Genomic DNA, 19,285 nt, shown 5'->3' with positions numbered 1-19,285 from the left:
GGATCCTCATGGCATTAGCAATGTCACTCATTGGCTGATTTAAAGATGATGGGGATCAGACACAAATATACTGGATATTATTAATATATTCCCTGTATTTATCTGTTGTATCATATCCATTTTTGTGCTGGTTAAATGCTCCAAAAACAGTGTGATGAAAACCTGAAAGACATCTAGGGTTGTGGTGGAGATTGAGCCAATCCCTGCTGTCAAAGAGTCAGCAGCAGTTACACTCAGGACAGCGCTAACACAGAGAGACAACCATTCAAACACCTATGGCCAATTTGGAGTCACCAGTTAACCTAACATGCATGCTATTAGGCTGTGGGAGGAAGCTGTGGTTGGATGCATTTTCTGCCTCTTCTATAGTTCCAGTTTGCATGGGCAGCACTCTAAGCAAAAACACCCAGACCCCCCTTCTTCCAGCAATTGACTCTTTCACAGAAATGCAGAGCTGAGAGACATAATCTCCCGTGTGTCCTAGACTCTGCCGACCAATCGGACACCCTCAACGCACCTCGTCTCTGAGGAGTCATCCTAGTCGGTTACCCAAACCTCCACAGCAGACTATATTTAGTGCAGCGGCTCTACTCCGAGCCCACCCGTTATCTCTAAACATGACCCCAGAAGACAACATTTGGAGCAAGCTTATTTTTGCTCCTTGGATCCGAGATGTTCTGTTAGTCCTGTCCCAAAGTAGGAAAAAAGGAAGGGAGCAAGGCCTGGGGAAGGAGGTCATAAGCAAGCTGCCCAGAATGAGCCTGATGAGTCCTGAGCAGTAGGAGGCTTTGTGGTTAATGTGTCGGTTAAGAACAAAAAGCTTAGCATGTTATGCGTAACTCTTAATGGTACCAACTTTCAGCTGCAAAGCTGAGACCTAGGTAGACAGTCTCAGCTGTGCTGCAAGACCCTGTAATAAAGTTTCTTTAAGTTTGTCATCTTTCTTGTGAAATATTGTGTAACCTCACAAGGAGATACAGTCAAAAATCTTTAGCATCCTCTATCCAGATCGTGTCATCTCAGGTCAGATTTGAGATGATCGTGATGACATCCTTGTGGTTTTTATTCTATTTTTTTTACCCTTAAAGATCTCTTCAGGTGACATTTCAGAGTCGGGTTAAATTGAACTTCTCGTGACACTGAAGTTCAGCTGCAAAACTTTTGGCTCTTTAAGGAGTAACTTCCTTTTTTATATTCCCAAATGATATTTGACTTAGAAAATTTCACACAGGGAAGATGGAATTAAACTCCCAAAAATAAGATGTGTTAAATAAAATGAAGCAATAATGTCTCCCTGGGATCCCCCAGCAGTTGTTCAATACTGGTAGGTGAACCACTTACTGTTTAATATCTGAGGGTAAACCTCGTGTGCACATTCCCAAGTTATTCATATTCTGCATCGCTGCTACATTTCAGTGGATTGATAGCGCCTGGAATAACCTGTCAGACCTCCCCCTCAGCTTGTCAGTGGATCATTACCACCTCACAGTCTGCTATCACACTGTGACAGTGAGAAGAACTGGCCATATACAGCCCAACGCTGTCTGATTCATCAGCCTATCCCGTGCCATAAGAGGAACATTTATCAAGATAATGCTGTACCACACTGCACTTAATAAGCAAGCTGAGGGAGCGACACTAGCTGTCTGCCAAATGAGAGGTAAGAGATAACCATAGCCTTCAGCAGACAGAGTGAGATGCTTCAAAAGAGGAGTGTGATGTCTCTTAAACTCTTTAGTTTTTACTTCCTTTTACTGGGAGAGGAAACGATATGCGAAACATCACTTCATACAGTGGTGTGAAAAAGTGATTTCCTATTTTTTGCATGTTTGTCACACTTAAATGTTTCAGATCATTATCCAAATTCAAATATTAGACAAAGATAACACAAATACAAAGAAAATGCAGTTTCTAAATGAAGGTGTTTACTGTTAAGGGGAAAAAAATCCAAACCTATATGGCCCTGTGTAAAAAAGTGATTGCCCCCTAAACCTAATAACTTGTGTGGCCACCCTTAGCAGCAACAACTACAATCAAGCGTTTGGAATAACTGGCTATGAGTCTTTTACAGCGCTCTGGAGGAATTTTGGCTCACTCATCTCTGCAGAATTGTTATAATTCAGCCACATTAGAGGGTTTTCGAGCATTATCCGCTTTTTAAAGGTCATGCCACGGCATTTCAATCCGATTGTTAAGTGATGACGTGACGAATCCTACTTCCGGGCCTAAAGTAGTCTGCGTTTAATATGGCTTTTGTGTTGTTAACATGTTTAATGTTATGTATTTTCTTCTATTTAATCTCAAAAAGCTCCTAAAACACTCAGTGATCACTGCTGACCTCCCTCGGCTTTTATTACCGCTAATCATTTATTTAAGCTCAGTTTTTAAAACCTTACGATGTAACTACAGCCCAGCCCATGCAGCAGTATATGAATGACTAACCTCGCATTGTGGATGGATTATCTCAGTTGTTCTCCTGGCTGAAGTTTGGTCCTTTTACAGCATCCTGCCATGCGATTACATTTGTTCCTGACCACCGAGAACACTCACGTAAACTTTTATCGAGTGGAAAAAAAGTTAGCTTGTTTATATTATGCTAACATAGCTGTGTCGCTAGAGGTCACGTAGCACATCATTATATACCAGCTAGCCCAACTTCAGTAACCCTACAAACGTCACTGCTGTTTAGTTTTCTGTCTTCATTTATGCTGGAAGTGATAACAGAGCTGTACGTTTTAATTTGTTTCCAAAACCCCGCAGTCAGGACATGCTATATTGTATTTAGATAGAAGCTAGCGAGCTAACTTCCTGCTAACTTCTAACTCCGTTAAATGTCATAAATTCCGTTTTCATGGATGCCTGGATGTTAAACTCAATTCTTACACCTGGTAGAGCAGAACGCTGATCATTTTATTAAAGATGAAAGACTTTAGACAGTTTTTCAACTCTCAGTAATGCCATAGTGATCGTTTGATATATGGACCTGCAGCGGAGTTTAGGTCCAGACATGGCTATTGACGTCAGACTGAACAACCGGATAGGATTCGGGTCAGGACTTTGACTAGGCCACTCCAGAGTCTTCATCAAGCTTCAGTTTGAGGTCATGAACAGGTGGCCAGACGTTCTTCTTCGGGATGTTTTAGTAGATACCAGAATTCATGGTTTAGTTTATCACAGCATGTCGTCCAGGTCCATAGGCAGCTTAACAGCCCCAGACCATCACACTACCACCACCGCTGTTGGCAGGATGTTTAGGGCTGGATATCGTCACTGATTTCTATAATCGATTCAATTGAGATTCACAACGTCCCGATTTGATTCGATTAAATTTTGACTCATACAGCCAGAAATATTATAATAATGATCATTTATCAGTATATATCCATATTTCTATATCTATGTTGGTTATAAAAACAAAGCTGACACTTGTGAGACTTCATCAGAGGTTTAAGCATCACAGCAGATGCATTTGTGTCAAAGTAACTGAGGAGATTTTCCTGTCCTGGCTTTTTATAGCAGATAACTGCCTTAAAAATATTCTGCAGTAGATCAAAAATGGAAGAAAACCATGAACCAACATTTGAACATTACCTGATGTAAATGTGACAAATATGCAAATCAGGAATGGGGTAAACACCCTTTCACACCACTGTATCACCCAGGTCTAGAATTAAGGGCTGCCTTAAAAATATTCCTCCTGGCAAGTCAAATCAAGTGGAAACTGCAGGAGCCTGTGAACATGTATTTGGGGAAAAATGTTTTGTTTTATGGATAAACAAAAGAACATTTGTCACAACTGGAAAATGTGAGCATTTTAAAACAGCAAAGAAAAAGTCTGGCAAAAAATATTTGTCTTTCCAATATTGGTAACCTATTCTTTAAAAACACCCACTCAGACTTCCATTTTTGGGACTGGGTTGCAAAAAAGCCTAGACCTTCCTCTCCTCAGTCACCTCCTCCAGCATATCTGGAGGAGCACTGATGCATTCTCAGCCAGCTGAAAGAGATATAATCTCTCCAGAACAGTTCACCCAGGAGGCAGACTAGTCTGATGCCTAAACCCCCTCAACTGGCTCCTTTCAATGTGGAGGAGTAGCTGGTCTTCTTAATCATTCGAGTCCCTCTCAAATGACTGAACTCCTCACCGTATTGCTAAGGGAGAGGCCAGCCATCTTTTGGAGAAAGCTCATTTCCACCGCTTATATCTCATTCGTTCAGACCCTACCCAAAGCTCACGATCATAGGTTAGGGCAGGGACATAGATCGACTGGTAAAACTCTGAGGGTTAATAACTAGTTTGTCAGCAAAAAGTGTCTCTGTGACAGTAAAATTAATATTTGGGGGTTTGAACTTGGGGTCAGACTGGAAAACAGTTACAGTAAACAGAGGAAATCAGCTTGAAATTAAGATAATATGTCAACCATATTGAATTTAGCAAGAGTGGATTAATAGTCCATTAGAAGCACAAGTCCTGAAGGTAACATTCATTCTACTGCAGTAAAACCAACAGTATTTTCAGCTAAAATGTAGCCAAGGAAAATCGCTGTGACTGATTCATGACTATATATAACATTACGCAGTTAATGCTGATGAAGCGTTGAACTTCAGGCATGCAGTCCAAACCTGTTGGTCAGCTCTATGTCAGTGGGTGATAAAATATCATATATTTTAGCCTTATTTTTTAATGTTCTCTTTTCTTTTTTATGAAATCTCCTTTCTTACTTTGATTTTGTCTCAGCTGAGTCTGTGCACGGGCCTAATGTTGGCTCAAGAACATTTTTAATGCTGCTGAATATAGAGATGCAAATCAGATTCATTCCTCATGCACATGAATGTCAAAGCAACATGTAATAGTTTTATTCATTTCTAGAACTGAAGATTGTACAACATGCATCTTTTAGAATAAAACAAAAATCAAGCTTTGTTGTACAGGTTCATTTATTTTCTTAACGCAACTTGGTAGAAATCACTGTATATGTACCTTGAGGTGATTGCATGAAATGAAGCACATGCAGAAAGCTGGTCAGCAAGCTAGCTGGTGGTGTCATGTTTTGCTAGAGTAGTTGTAGCTCAGGTGTAGGTAGCCTTATAAGTGGAAGGTCGGTGGTTCAATCCCTGGCTCTCCAGTCTGTATGCCAAAGTATCCTTGGGCAAGATGCTGAACACCAAGTTGCTCTCTTATACATTCAGCATAAATGTATAAATGTTAGGTAAAAAAAAACATTTAAGTGTACAAAAAAAGGGTTTGGGTGAATGTTGTATAAAGCACTTTGAGTGCTTAGGTAGAGTAGAAAAACACAATCTAAGAACTAACCTATTTATCATTTTACTGGCACTCTCGCCGAGTTTAAAATTGAACATAGTTTACTGAAAGACCTCTAATCTATTGTGAGCAGATTTTATTACTTGAGGGATTACAGAAAATAAGCTCTGGAGGGATCTGAGATGAGGAGGGCCTATTCCTAGACAGACTGTGGGCAGGCAGGTGAGTTGCAGGTAAGTCCGTCTCTTTGCAGGATTCTCTCCAGAGGTGAGCGGCTGGTGGTGTGCACCAGTGTTTCCAGAGAAGACAGAGTGGGAACAAAGTTTCTTTAACAGGTTATGGACTGAGAACTAAAAAGCAGAAAACAAACCAAAAAACTCATAGTTAGCTGAAGAAATATTCACACAGGGTGAGAAGCCAGAGTGCATAATGTTCATAATGCTAAGTAATATTGTTCAAATAACTGCTGCACAATCAGGCCTTAAATATCCACAGGTGAATGAGTTACAGAGGAAAAGATTTGAGAAGCACAACTGAAGACAAAGAAACCTCCTCAGAACTCCACCAATGGCTTAGAGAGCATAAAAGCCAAAAGCATGACATGTAGAGAGAACAGAAAACAATTCAGGTGGGGGCTTTCAAACAGATGTACAGTCGTGAAATTTCCTCACTATTAAATATTACACAGTAAACTGTTAGTAGCATTATAACAAACTACAAACAACTGGAAAAGACAGCAACTCAGCCATGAAGTTTTAGGGCATGTAAATTGCAGATCTGGGTCAGCAGATGCTGATGTGCACAGATTCTTTCTACAGAGTCAGTCACTACAGAGCTCCAAACTTCATGTGGCCGATTAGCTCAAGAACTGTGTGTAGAGAGCTTCGTGTAATGGGTTTCCATGGCCGAGCAACTGCATCCAAGCTTTAAATAGCCGAGGGTGCAAGGCAAAGCATTTATTGAGAAAAACACGCCACCACTGGACTATAGAGCAGTGGAGCAGTGTTCTCCAGATTGATGAATCAGACTTCTCCATCTGGAAATCCCACAGAGTCAGGTGTCTGGTTTGGTGGTTGCCAGGAGAACGGTACTCGTTTCACTTCATTATACCAAGTATAAAGCTTGGTAGGGGTTGTTTTTCAGGAGTTGATTTCAGCTCCTTAGTTCCAGTGAAAGGAACTCTTAATGCTTCAAGACACCAAGACAATTTCATGCTCTCAACTTTGTGGGAACAGTTTGGGGATGGCCCTCTCCTGTTCCAACATGACTGGGCACCAGGGCACAAAGCAAGACACATTAAGACATGGATGAGTGAGTTTGGTGTGGAAGAACTTGACTGGCCTACACAGATCCCTGACCTCAACCTGACAGAACACCTTTGGCCTTCTGGTTCAACATCAATGTCTGACCTCCCAAATGTGCTTCTGGAAGAATGGTCAAAAATCCCCAAACCCCGTGGAAAGACTTCCCAGAAGAGCTGAAGCTGTTATAGCTGCAAAAGGTGAGCCAACATCATATTAAACTCTGTGGATTAAGAAAGCGATGTCACTAGCAGACGAGCAAATACTACTGGCAGTATAGTGTATATATAATTTTGACCCTGTGTTTATTTCAGAAAACAACAAAATAAATACACAGGAGACAGACACCCTCTCTACTTTTAAGATTAGCCTTAAAGCCTTTTTTTTTTTTTACTTTGTGCTATATAATTAAAATTCTAGTTACTCTTAAAGCTGTATGTCACCCTAGCTCAAAGAAATTACTAAAAAGCCAGTGGGGACAAAACTATAGTGTCCACAATGGAAGTATGTAAATCTCTAGCTAGAACTATAGCACAGTAATTCTCAGCAACAGGTTTAAAGTATACATCAAATTGATTATAGTTATACAAAAGCATTTTCTTTGAATATTTACAAAAGCGAGAAATTCATTGTAAAGTGCTTTGTTGAACCGCAGATCATAGCGAGTTTATGTAATATCATTTATGCAACATAATCCCAACCACTGTTCGCCATTATCTTTACCATCCCAGCTGTCTAATAACAATTTCCAGACACCACATTACTCTGTGAGACGGCTGCTGATGACAGTGGTAACAATAGCAGCTCCCTCCGGTGTCATCCCTTTAGCTCCTCTGATGCATTGCCATCATGACTGTGCTGCAGAGTGAAGCGAAAAGATTGGGTATAAAGCCGTGAAAAGGGGGCTGAAGTGATGGGGCCTCGATGTCCATTGAAGTGAGGGTATAATCTATCTGAGGGTGTGATATCATTTAAGTGTCTTGAAAAGGTCAGAGGGGGAGACCGGGATGTGGGAGCGCTCGGGACGGCCGTTAGAGTCATTCCGCTCCGCAATGCGAGACGCTGCGTCCTGATTGATGCCTTTGAGAGGGGATTTGGCGCTGCTGTGGTGGCATTATACAGCATGCACTTTAATTTATTGCCCGTGTGTGTCTGTGAGTAGGTATTTGTGTGTCCCCTGGTTCATGTGAATGAGAGGGAGGAAGCTCTGGGCAATCAAGTGGCCTCGCCAAAGACGGCCTAGCCAGAGAGTTTCATTCAGGTCTTCAGATTGAGGATCTGGTGAGTGCACATCAATCCATAGCCAGGGTCTCAATTCCTATAAGCTCACTGTCACCTTACTCATTCATGACTGATAACGCTCACAGAACCACTTTCTTTATTTTTTGACCAAAATAAACTGAGACACACACACACACAATCCCCTCACAGAAGATGCTGATGTAATTAAATCTGTCTGCAGGGTAAGATGAGAAAAAGGCCAAAACAGAGGGAAAAAATGGCGAACATTTTTGACTAAATAATATATTCTTGAGTTGAGGGGGAATAAAAAGATAGGAACAATTGTGAAGTGCAGAGGAAGTCCCTGGAGGCATAATTAACAATATCTACCGTTGGTATCTTTGCCTCTGCTTTCTCCCAAGCTTGCAACACTACAGACTGAGTCAGAGGCAAAGGCAGACAGCCCATGGGTTTGCCTCTGTAATCTATTCAGCTTTATGGATTAAACAGCAACACACAACACATTAAAACCACATTCAATCAAAGGGCATTTAGTGTACTTTCTAACACTTATCACTCGCCCATGTAAAAGGACATGTGTAAATCATAACAGGTGCACCCAAAGGGCCTTTTTCACAAAGGACACTTTAATACGTCTCAGTCGGACAAGCTGCTATTGTCATTTCAGTTTCAGGATCCTATCCTTGTACACACTAGTGTTATACTGTGCAATACGCTAGCGCAATACTGCAAATCTTGGTGTTGATTGCAATACCAAATAAATACAGGGTAAGTATTGCCAATACCAATACTGATTCCAATATTTTTAACCTATACAAGCAGCATATGTAGGGGACAGCAGCCTTTCATGACTGACGAGATGAATCACTACTTAACTTCGCAAATGAACTGAGTCATTTCTTCAACAGATTTGATTCATCCATGAGGCAGTCTTCAACATCGGCTGCAGATTCACCCACCCCCACTGCTGCTGTTCCACCTCTGACACCTCAGACACTTCACACCTCCTCTACTCACCCTGCTCACTCCTCCCCAACCCCAACAACAGCATCCAACATACACACAACTCAACGCAAGGCTCCAGCCTGTCTCGCTCAACCACCCAGGTTAGGAGGGAACTGAGGAGGATTAAAGCCAAGAAGGCAGCGGGCCCAGATGGCATCAGCTCAAGGGTCGTCAGGTCCTGCGCGGACCAACTGTGTGGGGTGATGGAGCACTTCTTCAACTTGAGCCTGAGGCTGGGAAGAGTCCCACAGCTCTGGAAAACCTCCTGTGTTGTACCAGTGCCAAAGACTTCACGCCCCAAGGACCTCAACAGCTACAGACCGGTGGCTCTGACCTCCCACCTGATGAAGACCCTGGAGCGGCTGGTCCTGGCTCAGCTTCGGCACCTGGTGAGCTCATCATTGGACCCACTTCAGTTTACTTACCAGCCTGGCATTGGAGCGGATGATGCCGTCATTCACCTCCTACATTGTTCCCTCTCTCACCTGGAGACTGCTGGGAGCACTGTGAGAATCATGTTCTTTGATTTCTCCAGTGCCTCTAACACCGTTCTTCCGACGGTCCTGAAGGACAAGCTGGAGAATTCAGGAGTGGACCATCACCTCACAACATGAATACTGGACTACCTCACCGACCGACCACAGTATGTGAAAACTCAGGGCTGTGTGTCGGACCGGGTCGTCTGCAGTACTGGGGCCCCACAGGGAACGGTTCTGACTCAGTTCCTCTTCACCATCTACACTGCAGACTTCTCCCACAACTCCACCCAGTGCTTCCTGCAGAAGTTCTCTGATGACTCTGCAATAGTCGGCCTCATCACTGATGGGGACGACAGGGAGTACAGAGGACTGACCCAAGACTTTGTGGACTGGTGCCAGCTGAACTACCTCCAGATCAACACCAGTAAAACCAAGGAGCTGGTGGTAGACTTCCGCAGGCACAAACATCCTCCACTGCAACCACTGAACATCCAAGGTACGGACATTGAGGCTGTGGACAGCTACAGGTACCTTGGTGTTCATCTGAACAACAAACTGGACTGGACTCATAATTCAGACGCCCTCATCAGGAAAGGGCAGAGCAGGCTGTACCTGCTGTGGAGACTCAGGTCTTTTGGAGTGAAGGGCCCACTCCTGAAGACCTTCTATGACTCTGTGGTGGCCTAAGCCATTTTTTGCAGTGTGGTCTGCTGGGGTGGCAACATCTCTGCCGGGGACAGAAAGAGACTGAACAGGCTGATCCGCAGGGCCAGCTCTGTTCTAGGATGCCCTCTGGACCCAGTGGAGGTGCTAAGTGACAGGGGAATGATGGCTAAGCTGTCATCCCTGATGGACAACATCTCCCACCCCATGCAGGAGACTCTGACAGCACTGAGCAGCTCCTTCAGTGGCTGCGGCACCCACGGTGTGGGACGGAGAGATTTCGCAGGTCTTTCCTCCCCACTGCTGTCAGACTCCACAACAAAGACTTTAACTAATCAAACACACACATCCACACATGTGCAATAACACTAAGTGCAATACTCTTTTCTGGCATCGTTGTATTTTTACTCAGTTGTATACAGCATTTGTATTCTACTTTTATCCTATTGTATATTTTATTCTATTTTATTCTACTGTATATAGTATTTTATTTTATTATATTCTGTACAGTTGTGTATTGTATTTATTCTTATTGTATTCTAATTTTTGCTTCATAACTTTTGCACTGTCCAATTCCTGCTGTGACAAAACAAATTTCCCACGTGTGGGACTAAGGTTATCTTATCTTATCTTCTAGTAAACACAACAAAGCACACTTTTCAACCATTGACACTGCTTTGTAAATGTGCTATAGGCTATAAATAAAGTAGATGTAATGTCAACACAAAAATGATCAGACATTTTTCATGGTACATATTTGAGGTTTATTGATTTCCCAAAGAACATTTTATTTTACACAGTGCAGTGGGCTACATACTGAACTTAGAGGATAGCAACAAAGTATCAATGATGATATCGATCTGACAGCAATACCAGCATTGGTAATGATACTTTAGATATTTGGATCGTTCTGCCAAAAGACACTGCTATTAGCTATTAGTGAGAGATTGTCTTTTCTCACAGCAAGGAGTATGGTTGAATCAGTCCACAAAGGAACAAATGAAATGAAGAGATTGACACTTCTGTTGTAACTGTCTGTAAGATATGAAGCTACTGCCTGCAGCTAGCATCAAGACTGAATGACTTGGAAAACAGCAAATAATTCTTTGCTAACTGGTTGTCATGTGGCTATTGTAAATTGTACCATAAATTGCAGAGTGTAACACATTCCAAAGTAACGTGCTACTTTAATTTTTATTGCACAAAACCACCAGAGGATGATAGTCCAGGGAAAACTGGGTCCAGGAATGAAACACTTAACATTATACTGATAACAAAAGTTTAGCTCTTTCTTAGCATCTGCACAGTTAGCATGCTAACAAGAGCTAGTGGAGAATCCAGAGTGATGTTAAAGCTGAGTGAATGCTGACAACACCCCTGTGGTCAGGTTTCAAATCCACCGAACAGCTACCCTGAGGAAAGTGAACCAAGAGTCTTGGAAGTAGAAGGAACAAAGAGAAATTGTGAGCTGCATTGATAGCGGGAGATTGGACCTCTGAAATTAATCCATTTTGAGTTTTTTAAACATTTCCATGGTCAAAATATAAATGAACTTAGTTTATGTTGCACTACTATGGTTCAAGTTCCTAAATTAAATGTAGGATTTGGATTAACTGCAAACGTTTGCCCCGATGAACTGTAGCTCAGTCCATGGTAGATGGTAAAATAAATACATCAAAAGTGTAGATGTTCTTTCACTTAAGCAAACTGTATTTTATATTTGTAATGAAATATATTAGAAAACCATTTTCTCTTTAAAAAATAATCTTTGAAGGCACCGTACACCGAGTGCTCAACAAGCACTCCTCATAGATACACTGAAAAGCTGACGCGTCGTCTGAATTAACTCGTGAGATTATGGTTCTGAGATAAGGGTCTCCCTTTATCTCACTTTCCATTTCACCCCCCCTCGTGTGCTCACACATCAAATGTGTGTTGGCAGACCAGAACTCTGTGATCCAGTTAATGGATTTTAACACTGTGGTGTGCTGCTGACAGCAACAGGATCCACCCATGTGAACGTCAGCTACAGACGAGAGAAATAAATACCCTAAAATAAGACTAGTGTGTGAAACTGTTCTGAACTTGTAGCTCACATCTTGTCAAGAAAAAAAAATCACATGGTTTCGCTTTAAATATTTAACAAATGGCTGAAAATTTGATGATAGCACTTCAAATATGCATCCGACAGAGCGGAACAGCCTGTAACTTTCAGTCAGGTGTCTCCCATATGCTTGAAAGCTGTGAGTCATAGATGTGTGACCGGGCGTCAGAGCTTTTTCTTGTGTGATTGCTTGGTCCTGGAAGAACAGAATTCTCCTCAGCAGCTACTTAATTCTAATGAGGGTTTTATGACTCGTGATCAAGAGCTCACTGGCAACGCATTCAGTCAATAGTGCCTTCTCTTTTGAGCACAGCCTCGGCTTATGTACCGGCCCCAGCAAATTGACCCAGAGATTTATACAGCTATTTTCTAAAGGTCTCCATTCATGGGCCCACAGTCAGGAAGGGGAATTAGTGTTTCAATGGATTTCACTTTCAATTTGAATGCCGAGTGGTTGGAACATGGTCCCGGCTAACGGGAGGCTATTGCTAAAGAACTCTTTTGTGTTCTGCTACTCAGAGGCTCAAACCCTCGGGGCTGTGAATACATTCACCACAAGAGACACCGTTTCTACTGCCATAGGTTGTGAATCCTGTGGGTTTATCTAGCCTTTAGTGAAACCAACACATTGAGGATGCCCTTTAAACTAGCACTACCATTAGTCAGCTTCCTTTTTCCTTTCAGATGAATGTGCACACAACAAACCTCTAGGACAGAAGTTTCTACTGTCCAGGTATGATAACAATAATAAAATTTGCTATTAAAGCTGCTTTAACATGTCAACTGCTATACTGTCCACATGTAGCACACAATCTATATGTGCTTGTGTATTGGAATACTTAAAATAATACTTTTGTTTGAGACCTGGGTGCTGTCTAATAGTGTAGAAGACCACTCGATAGACATGACTTCACCAGACTATTACACTTAGCTATTAGCTACTACTTTAGCCAGTCCAATGTGATGGTTTTGAACATTGGATTCTCATTTACCAGATAATAGCTAGATAATATCTAGAAATGTTCAGAGTCACAGCATGTGTGACAACAGCTTTTAATGTTGCAATGAAAAATAAAGCACTCTTTTGAACTGAAGTCTGACGTCATTAGCCGTTTCCGGGTCCAAACTCCACTTCAGGTCCCAAAGTCAAACGATTACTGCAGCATCAGTGATGCTGCATCACTGAGAGTTAAAAACTGTCTAAATTCTTTTATCTTTAATGAAAAGATCGGTGTGGCTGCCCTGCCAGGTGTAACAGTTAAGTTTAACATCCAGGCATCCATGAAAACAGAATGTATTCAATTTAACGGAGTTAGCAGTTAGCGGGGAGTTAGCCCGCTAGTTTCCATCTAAAGATGATATACCATGTTCTGACTGAGGGATTTCTGAAGAAATTAAAACGTACAGCTCTGCTATCACTTCTAACATAAACGAAGACAGGAAACTAAACAGCAGTGACTTTTGTAGGGTTACTGAAGTTGGGCTAGCTGGTATATAATGATGTGCTACATGGTGGCTAGCGACACAGCTATGGTTAGCATAATATAAACACAGGAGGATGAACGCTAACTATTTCCCACTTGATAAAAGCTAATGTGACGGTTCCCGATGGTTAAGGACAAATGCAATCGCATGCCAGGATGCTGTAAACGGAGCAAACTTCAATCAGGAGAACAACTGAGATAATCCATCCACAATAGAGGTTAGTCATTGATATACTGCTGCATGGGCTGGGCTGTAGTTAGACCGTAAGGTTTTAAAAACTGAGCTTTAAAATGAATAGTGGTACCAAAAACCGAGAGGCCGACAGTGATCACTGCTCTTTGTTAGGGGGTGTTCAGATTAAATAGAACAAGATACAAAGCATTAAAACATGTAAAACACAACAGCCTTAATAAACACAGAGTAGTTTGGTCCCGGAAGCAGGGTTCATACGTCATCACTTAAAGACCAGATATTAACACGCATTAGTTCTTTTTAGCACACAATGTAAGTATGCAACTGAATGCTATTTACTATTACACAAACATTGTGAGGTTAAAAAAAAGTAATACTAAAAACTTTGACCTAGTGTTCTAGCATAAAGTTCTGTGTGTCAACACTTGCTTATCGTCTTTCAACAAAACAATATTTGACTATGCAGTCAAATGAAAACACTTCTGAAAGCTTGTTTGAGTTCAAGATACCAAGACAGTGAAGACTGAAACACTTGAGTCTTCAAAATGGGTTTACAGAAATCAGAGGGTAATGTCACATCTTACAGTCTTGCCTCATTTCTTTATATTTTGCTTCCAAGCAGCCAGACTTTGCTGTAATTTTGTACGACTTTGTTGAGCAGTAGTTCTCCAGGCTTTCAGAAAGTTTGCTTAAGTTTTTAAGTGGACATGTGGCTGCTTTTTCTCAGATTTTCTCTCCAAAATAACAATTTGTTCCCATTCGTATAGTTAAATCCATGAAAAATCTCAAGGATAACAAGACAGGCATAAAACTTTATTTTTGCACCAAAAGGGAATTCCCAAAGAGATATTAGCTGCAAACTTGACAAATCTCAGCATGGTGTGCAGTGTGTCCTTAAAAAAAGACAAAACTGAACAAGCGGAGGAGAAAAGAGGAAGAAGATAACCTAAAAACCCATCTACAGCAGATGATCAGTATCTGAAAGTGATGTCTGTGAGAAATGGAAAAAAGCAAAGACTTGACACGGACCTTTGGTATACAGCAGATTGAATATTCATTGTTGAGATTTATTCATGCTGGTAAATGACTGTTTAAAGGTAAATAAACAATCCTTGTGGAAAAAAGGATTTCAGAGTTTAGGAAACGGTTTCGTTGTTAATCTATCATGAGGGATTCTTTATTTTCACAACAAACACTGTCTTATTGATGCATTTTAACTCAAATCACCAAAAGTTAAAATGTTCCATAACAAATTGGATGATACAGTTCATTCCATTCATTTTGTGTTAAATTTCTTATCCAGTTTAACATTATAGTCAAAGGGCAGCAGCCACAAACAGACAGCAGTGGCAGAAAAGTGATCATCCTGCGGTGACCTTATCTCCTGCTGACATCCACAACCCAGGGCAGGCGGTGGTTGGATGGGTGACATTATAACTCAGCACTAGCCCTCAGCCAACTCTTACAAGTTCTCCAGTTCATTTATTAGCAGTCTGACAGTGTAGTGTCACAGTGTGGCTCTCTGGAGAAGATGTAAGCTGTCACAGTTCAGAGAATCATGGCCAGCCATCCAACAATCATAGCTACGCCCCCCACGGGAGCCGCTTTGCGCAGTCCGGGGTCCCCTGTCAGAGCCTGGTGGTATAAAGAGCCACAGAACATCCCCATGCCCGCAATCAGAAGGCTACCAGCCTGTGAAAAAGAAACATTTTGGTCTCAGTCAGTTTAAATCTGTAAGTTTGCAAACACATTGTAGTAGGGCTGCCATGTACTCTCCAACCTCTCTTGCTTGAGACTCGCCCTTGCTTGAGATGTTACCCCACAGGGACCAGCAAAAAGGAGTTTTTTGTTTGTTTGTTTTGCAAAAAAAGTTAAAAGCATTAAAAGCAAACCATTATTTAGAGTCAGCCTTCTTAAATTATACTTATATTATAATATCATCCTATAATATAATTAAATAATATCAGCTTACTTAAAAATTGATGCATCTTATTAGCCTTGCATTGTTAGCTAATATAGCTAATTATCTTATTAGTATAATAGAGTATGCTATTATTAGCCCACTATTCAGTTAGCCAGTGCATGCTATTATCCCACAAATATGCTATTGGCTAACATAATTTAATAGTTTATGTTACATCAGCTAATTTATAATATTAGCATGCTTCTTATCATAAGAAAACATATCCGGTCGTTAAGTGATGACGTGACGAATCCTACTTCCGGGCCTAAAGTAGTCTGCTTTAATATGGCTTTTGTGTTGTTAACATGTTTAATGTTTTGTATTTTCTTCTATTTAATCTCAAAAAGCTCCTAAAACAGTCAGTGATCACTGTTGACCTCCCTCGGCTTTTATTACCGCTAATCATTTATTTAAGATCAGGATGCAACTACAGCCCAGCCCATGCAGCAGTATATGAATGACTAACCTCGTATTGTGGATGGATTATCTCAGTTGTTCTCCTGGCTGAAGTTTGGTCCTTTTACAGCATCCTGCCATGCGATTACATTTGTTCCTGACCACCGATAACACTCACGTTAACTTTTATCGAGTGGAAAAAAAGTTAGCTTGTTTATATTATGCTAACATAGCTGTGTCGCTAGCGGTCACGTAGCACATCATTATATACCAGCTAGCCCAACTTCAGTAACCCTACAAACATCACTGCTGTTTAGCTTTCTGTCTTCATTTATGTTGGAAGTGATAACAGAGCTGTACGTTTTAATTTGTTTCCAAAACCCCGCAGTCAGGACATGCTATATTGTATTTAGATAGAAGCTAGCGAGCTAACTTCCTGCTAACTTCTAACTCCGTTAAATGTCATAAATTCCGTTTTCATGGATGCCTGGATGTTAAACTCAATTGTTACACCTGGTAGAGCAGAACGCTGATCATTTTATTAAAGATGAAAGACTTTAGACAGTTTTTCAACTCTCAGTAATGCCATAGTGATCGTTTGACATATGGACCTGCAGCGGAGTTTAGGCCCAGACACGGCTAGTGACGTCAGACTTTACGACCGGATTAGCCAGCACATCTTGTTAGCTTGATTGTAAGTTTGCTAATTTATCTCAATAGCCTACCATTAAATTCAACAATGTACCTTATTATCCTATTGATTCATATTATTAGCAAAGATTAGTCTACTACAGTACGTCATTTCCTAACATAATTTATTAGCCCATCATTCAGTTAGCTAATGTGGCTTATTAGCTTACTATCACATTACACACATTAAAGTATCTTATCAGCAGAATAACGCATGTTATTGAGTATCATTACTTATGATTAATGAGTCATTTTATCTCATTAGCTTAATATTTATGCCCATTTTGACACACAACACAACTCGAGTGAGCAGGTTTAGTAACTTTATAGATGGACACCTTAAACAGGTGTAAACAATAAAAACTCACTGTATCGGACTGACTCCAAAGCTGGTTCATAGATTTTATTTAATCCAAATTAATAACTCCACAGTTTTTACCAATTTATTGTCAACTCATAATAACAACATTATCAGACATGAGACGCAGAGGGACATGCATGAATGCTTAAAAGTACAGATGATGGGGTGGTGACATTTAAGTGAGGAGATTCTTTGGCTACCATTTTTTCTTTCCTGGTTCCATTTGTTGGGATAATGTGTTCTTTCACCGTCAATCCACAACAAATTTATACTTATGCTGTCACTTTTATCATTTATAATGTAATAAAACAGCAGTCTCTGTAACATAATATCTCTGAGTGAGGATGGACAGGTAACAGCAAATACGACTGTGGCACTATATCCACTTTAAAGGATTGAGCTAAGTGCATCCAGCCAAGAGTGAGGGTCTTAGGCTTCTGTACTTACCACAGCAGGTTTCCCACAGTGGGCAGCACCCAGCAAGGCCAGGCTGTGGTAGAAATGGTACTTGTTGGCGGTTTCAAAAAGCTGAAGAGGCACACACACACACACACACACACAGAGCTTTCAGAAAAAACTCTGCCTTTCCCAGCCACTCATCAAGTTCAGTGAATCAAACATTTTCTGGAAAGGCCTTTTATTATTAAGTTTAGAAGTGGATATTTAGTGAGCCGCTATCAAGCACCATTTACACCATTCTCATCAATCAGCCCAAGTTTGGCCAGGAAAGTATCTCATCATTAAAAAAAAAATCAATTTCCTGTCTTTTTGCATTACAGAAGTTTCCTCCAGATTAACAGCACAGTGTGAAAATGTTTCACAGACATCTTTTAGTTTTCTGAGAGTAAAACAAATAACAGTCATACAGTCCACTAAACTATAACTGGAGTTGCACCAATTGGGCAGATACACTGATGCTTAAAATACAAATTTGGCCAACAGTAGATGCTGCATTTTTTTAACCCATCTTTCTTTCTTATTTGAATTTGTTACTACTCACTACTTTTTGTGTATAGTGCCTTTACGGGTATTTTGAGGTACTCCAGCTTTCTTCCACTTTCCAAAGACATTTTTATCTGGTTCTAGAATAGTTGTTCAGCTAAGACAGGCCCCAGCAGCCCCCTCCACAACAACCTAAGCTCGGTAAGAGGTATTTCAGATGTCACTTCACGTGCCTACGTCAATGACAAAGTCACCATGAAGCCATATTTATCCACCGTTTTAGTGCATCCCAAATTAAATCAGTCTTGAATCCATATGCTCTGACCTTTACCTCTGCTAACACGAATTAATGAAAACTGATATTAGGCACACAAAATGCTCAAAAAAAACATAAGTAGCAGTATTATGAACATACCACTATTCGGTAGTCATCAGGATCGCTGTTCTTGAAACCTAAAACAAGAAAAACACAACTGTTACTTATTATCACACCATGAATATCATGATCACAGACACAACAGACCACACTTTATTTGGTTAATCAGTAACCCACACCCTCAAGTCATGTTCCTTAATACTCGTGTTGTGATACGGTGGTGAGACCAACCACTCTCTTATCACATTTTAAAAGTTATCCAACCACTCAGCTATCCCTACCGTGGACAGTGGCTGACCCACAAAAAGCCTTCTTCCACCCTGGAGGCGGGTCACCTTGATTACGACACTGGTTATTTTTACAAAAACAACGTGAAGCTTCGACGGCTTACTGAAAGCCGAATTAATCGTTAGCATGTTTAACATTAGCAGCATGTATGTGTTGTTGCTTTACAGTTACTCGGGCGTGTGGTGAGTACGCAAACTTTAAATCTGCGTGTTTTGATATCAAGGCTGGCGCCGTAAACCTCAACATGACAGCCTTTCACGACTGTTCAGCTGAGCGAGAGCTACAGACAATAGGACAGTTGCATACCGTGAGCCCCGTAAGCCCCAGCTCCCACTGCCGAGGCTCCTGACAGAGCTGCTAACCTCCGAACCACAGCAGAAGCGCTCATGTTTGGACTGTAACTGCAGGTGTCACGCGGGCGGAAGAAGTGACGGCGGTGCTGCGTTCACTGTCATTATGTACGTTCAGCCTTCTCAACTACGTGATTGCGGACATACGTAGTTAAATGACGGACTGTGGGTTTCCCGCTCATGGG

General features: G+C 41.2%; 1 protein-coding gene across 1 annotated transcript; it reads right to left on the bottom strand.

Moving 5' to 3' along the window:
* Nucleotides 1–14,526: 14,526 nt before the first annotated feature.
* tmem256 (transmembrane protein 256) lies at nucleotides 14,527–19,174 on the bottom strand. The gene is made up of 4 exons (XM_085267335.1): nucleotides 19,057–19,174; nucleotides 18,502–18,539; nucleotides 17,592–17,672; nucleotides 14,527–15,426 (listed from the first exon to the last, which is right to left on the bottom strand). Exons 1-4 carry the CDS (start codon nucleotides 19,136–19,138, stop codon nucleotides 15,283–15,285), a joined length of 345 nt encoding a protein of 114 aa, XP_085123461.1. The 5' UTR covers nucleotides 19,139–19,174; the 3' UTR covers nucleotides 14,527–15,282.
* Nucleotides 19,175–19,285: the final 111 nt, after the last annotated feature.

Source organism: Mchenga conophoros, linkage group LG3 (genome assembly GCF_057382185.1).
Source record: "Mchenga conophoros isolate Kocher_MC1m ecotype Shallow Benthic linkage group LG3, M_conophoros_male_GT1.1, whole genome shotgun sequence".
In the NCBI taxonomy this organism is placed as follows: Eukaryota; Metazoa; Chordata; class Actinopteri; order Cichliformes; family Cichlidae; genus Mchenga; species Mchenga conophoros.
This window is presented reverse-complemented; position numbering and strand designations above follow the sequence as displayed.

Coding starts and splice junctions, on each gene's coding strand:
- tmem256 (XM_085267335.1), bottom strand. CDS start 19,138: ATGAGCGCTTCTGCTGTGGTTCGGAGGTTAGCAGCTCTGTCAGGAGCC. Junction 18,540..19,056: donor TGGGGCTTACGGGGCTCACG/GTATGCAACTGT, acceptor TTCTTGTTTTAG/GTTTCAAGAACAGCGATCCT. Junction 17,673..18,501: donor CTGATGACTACCGAATAGTG/GTATGTTCATAA, acceptor GTGCCTCTTCAG/CTTTTTGAAACCGCCAACAA.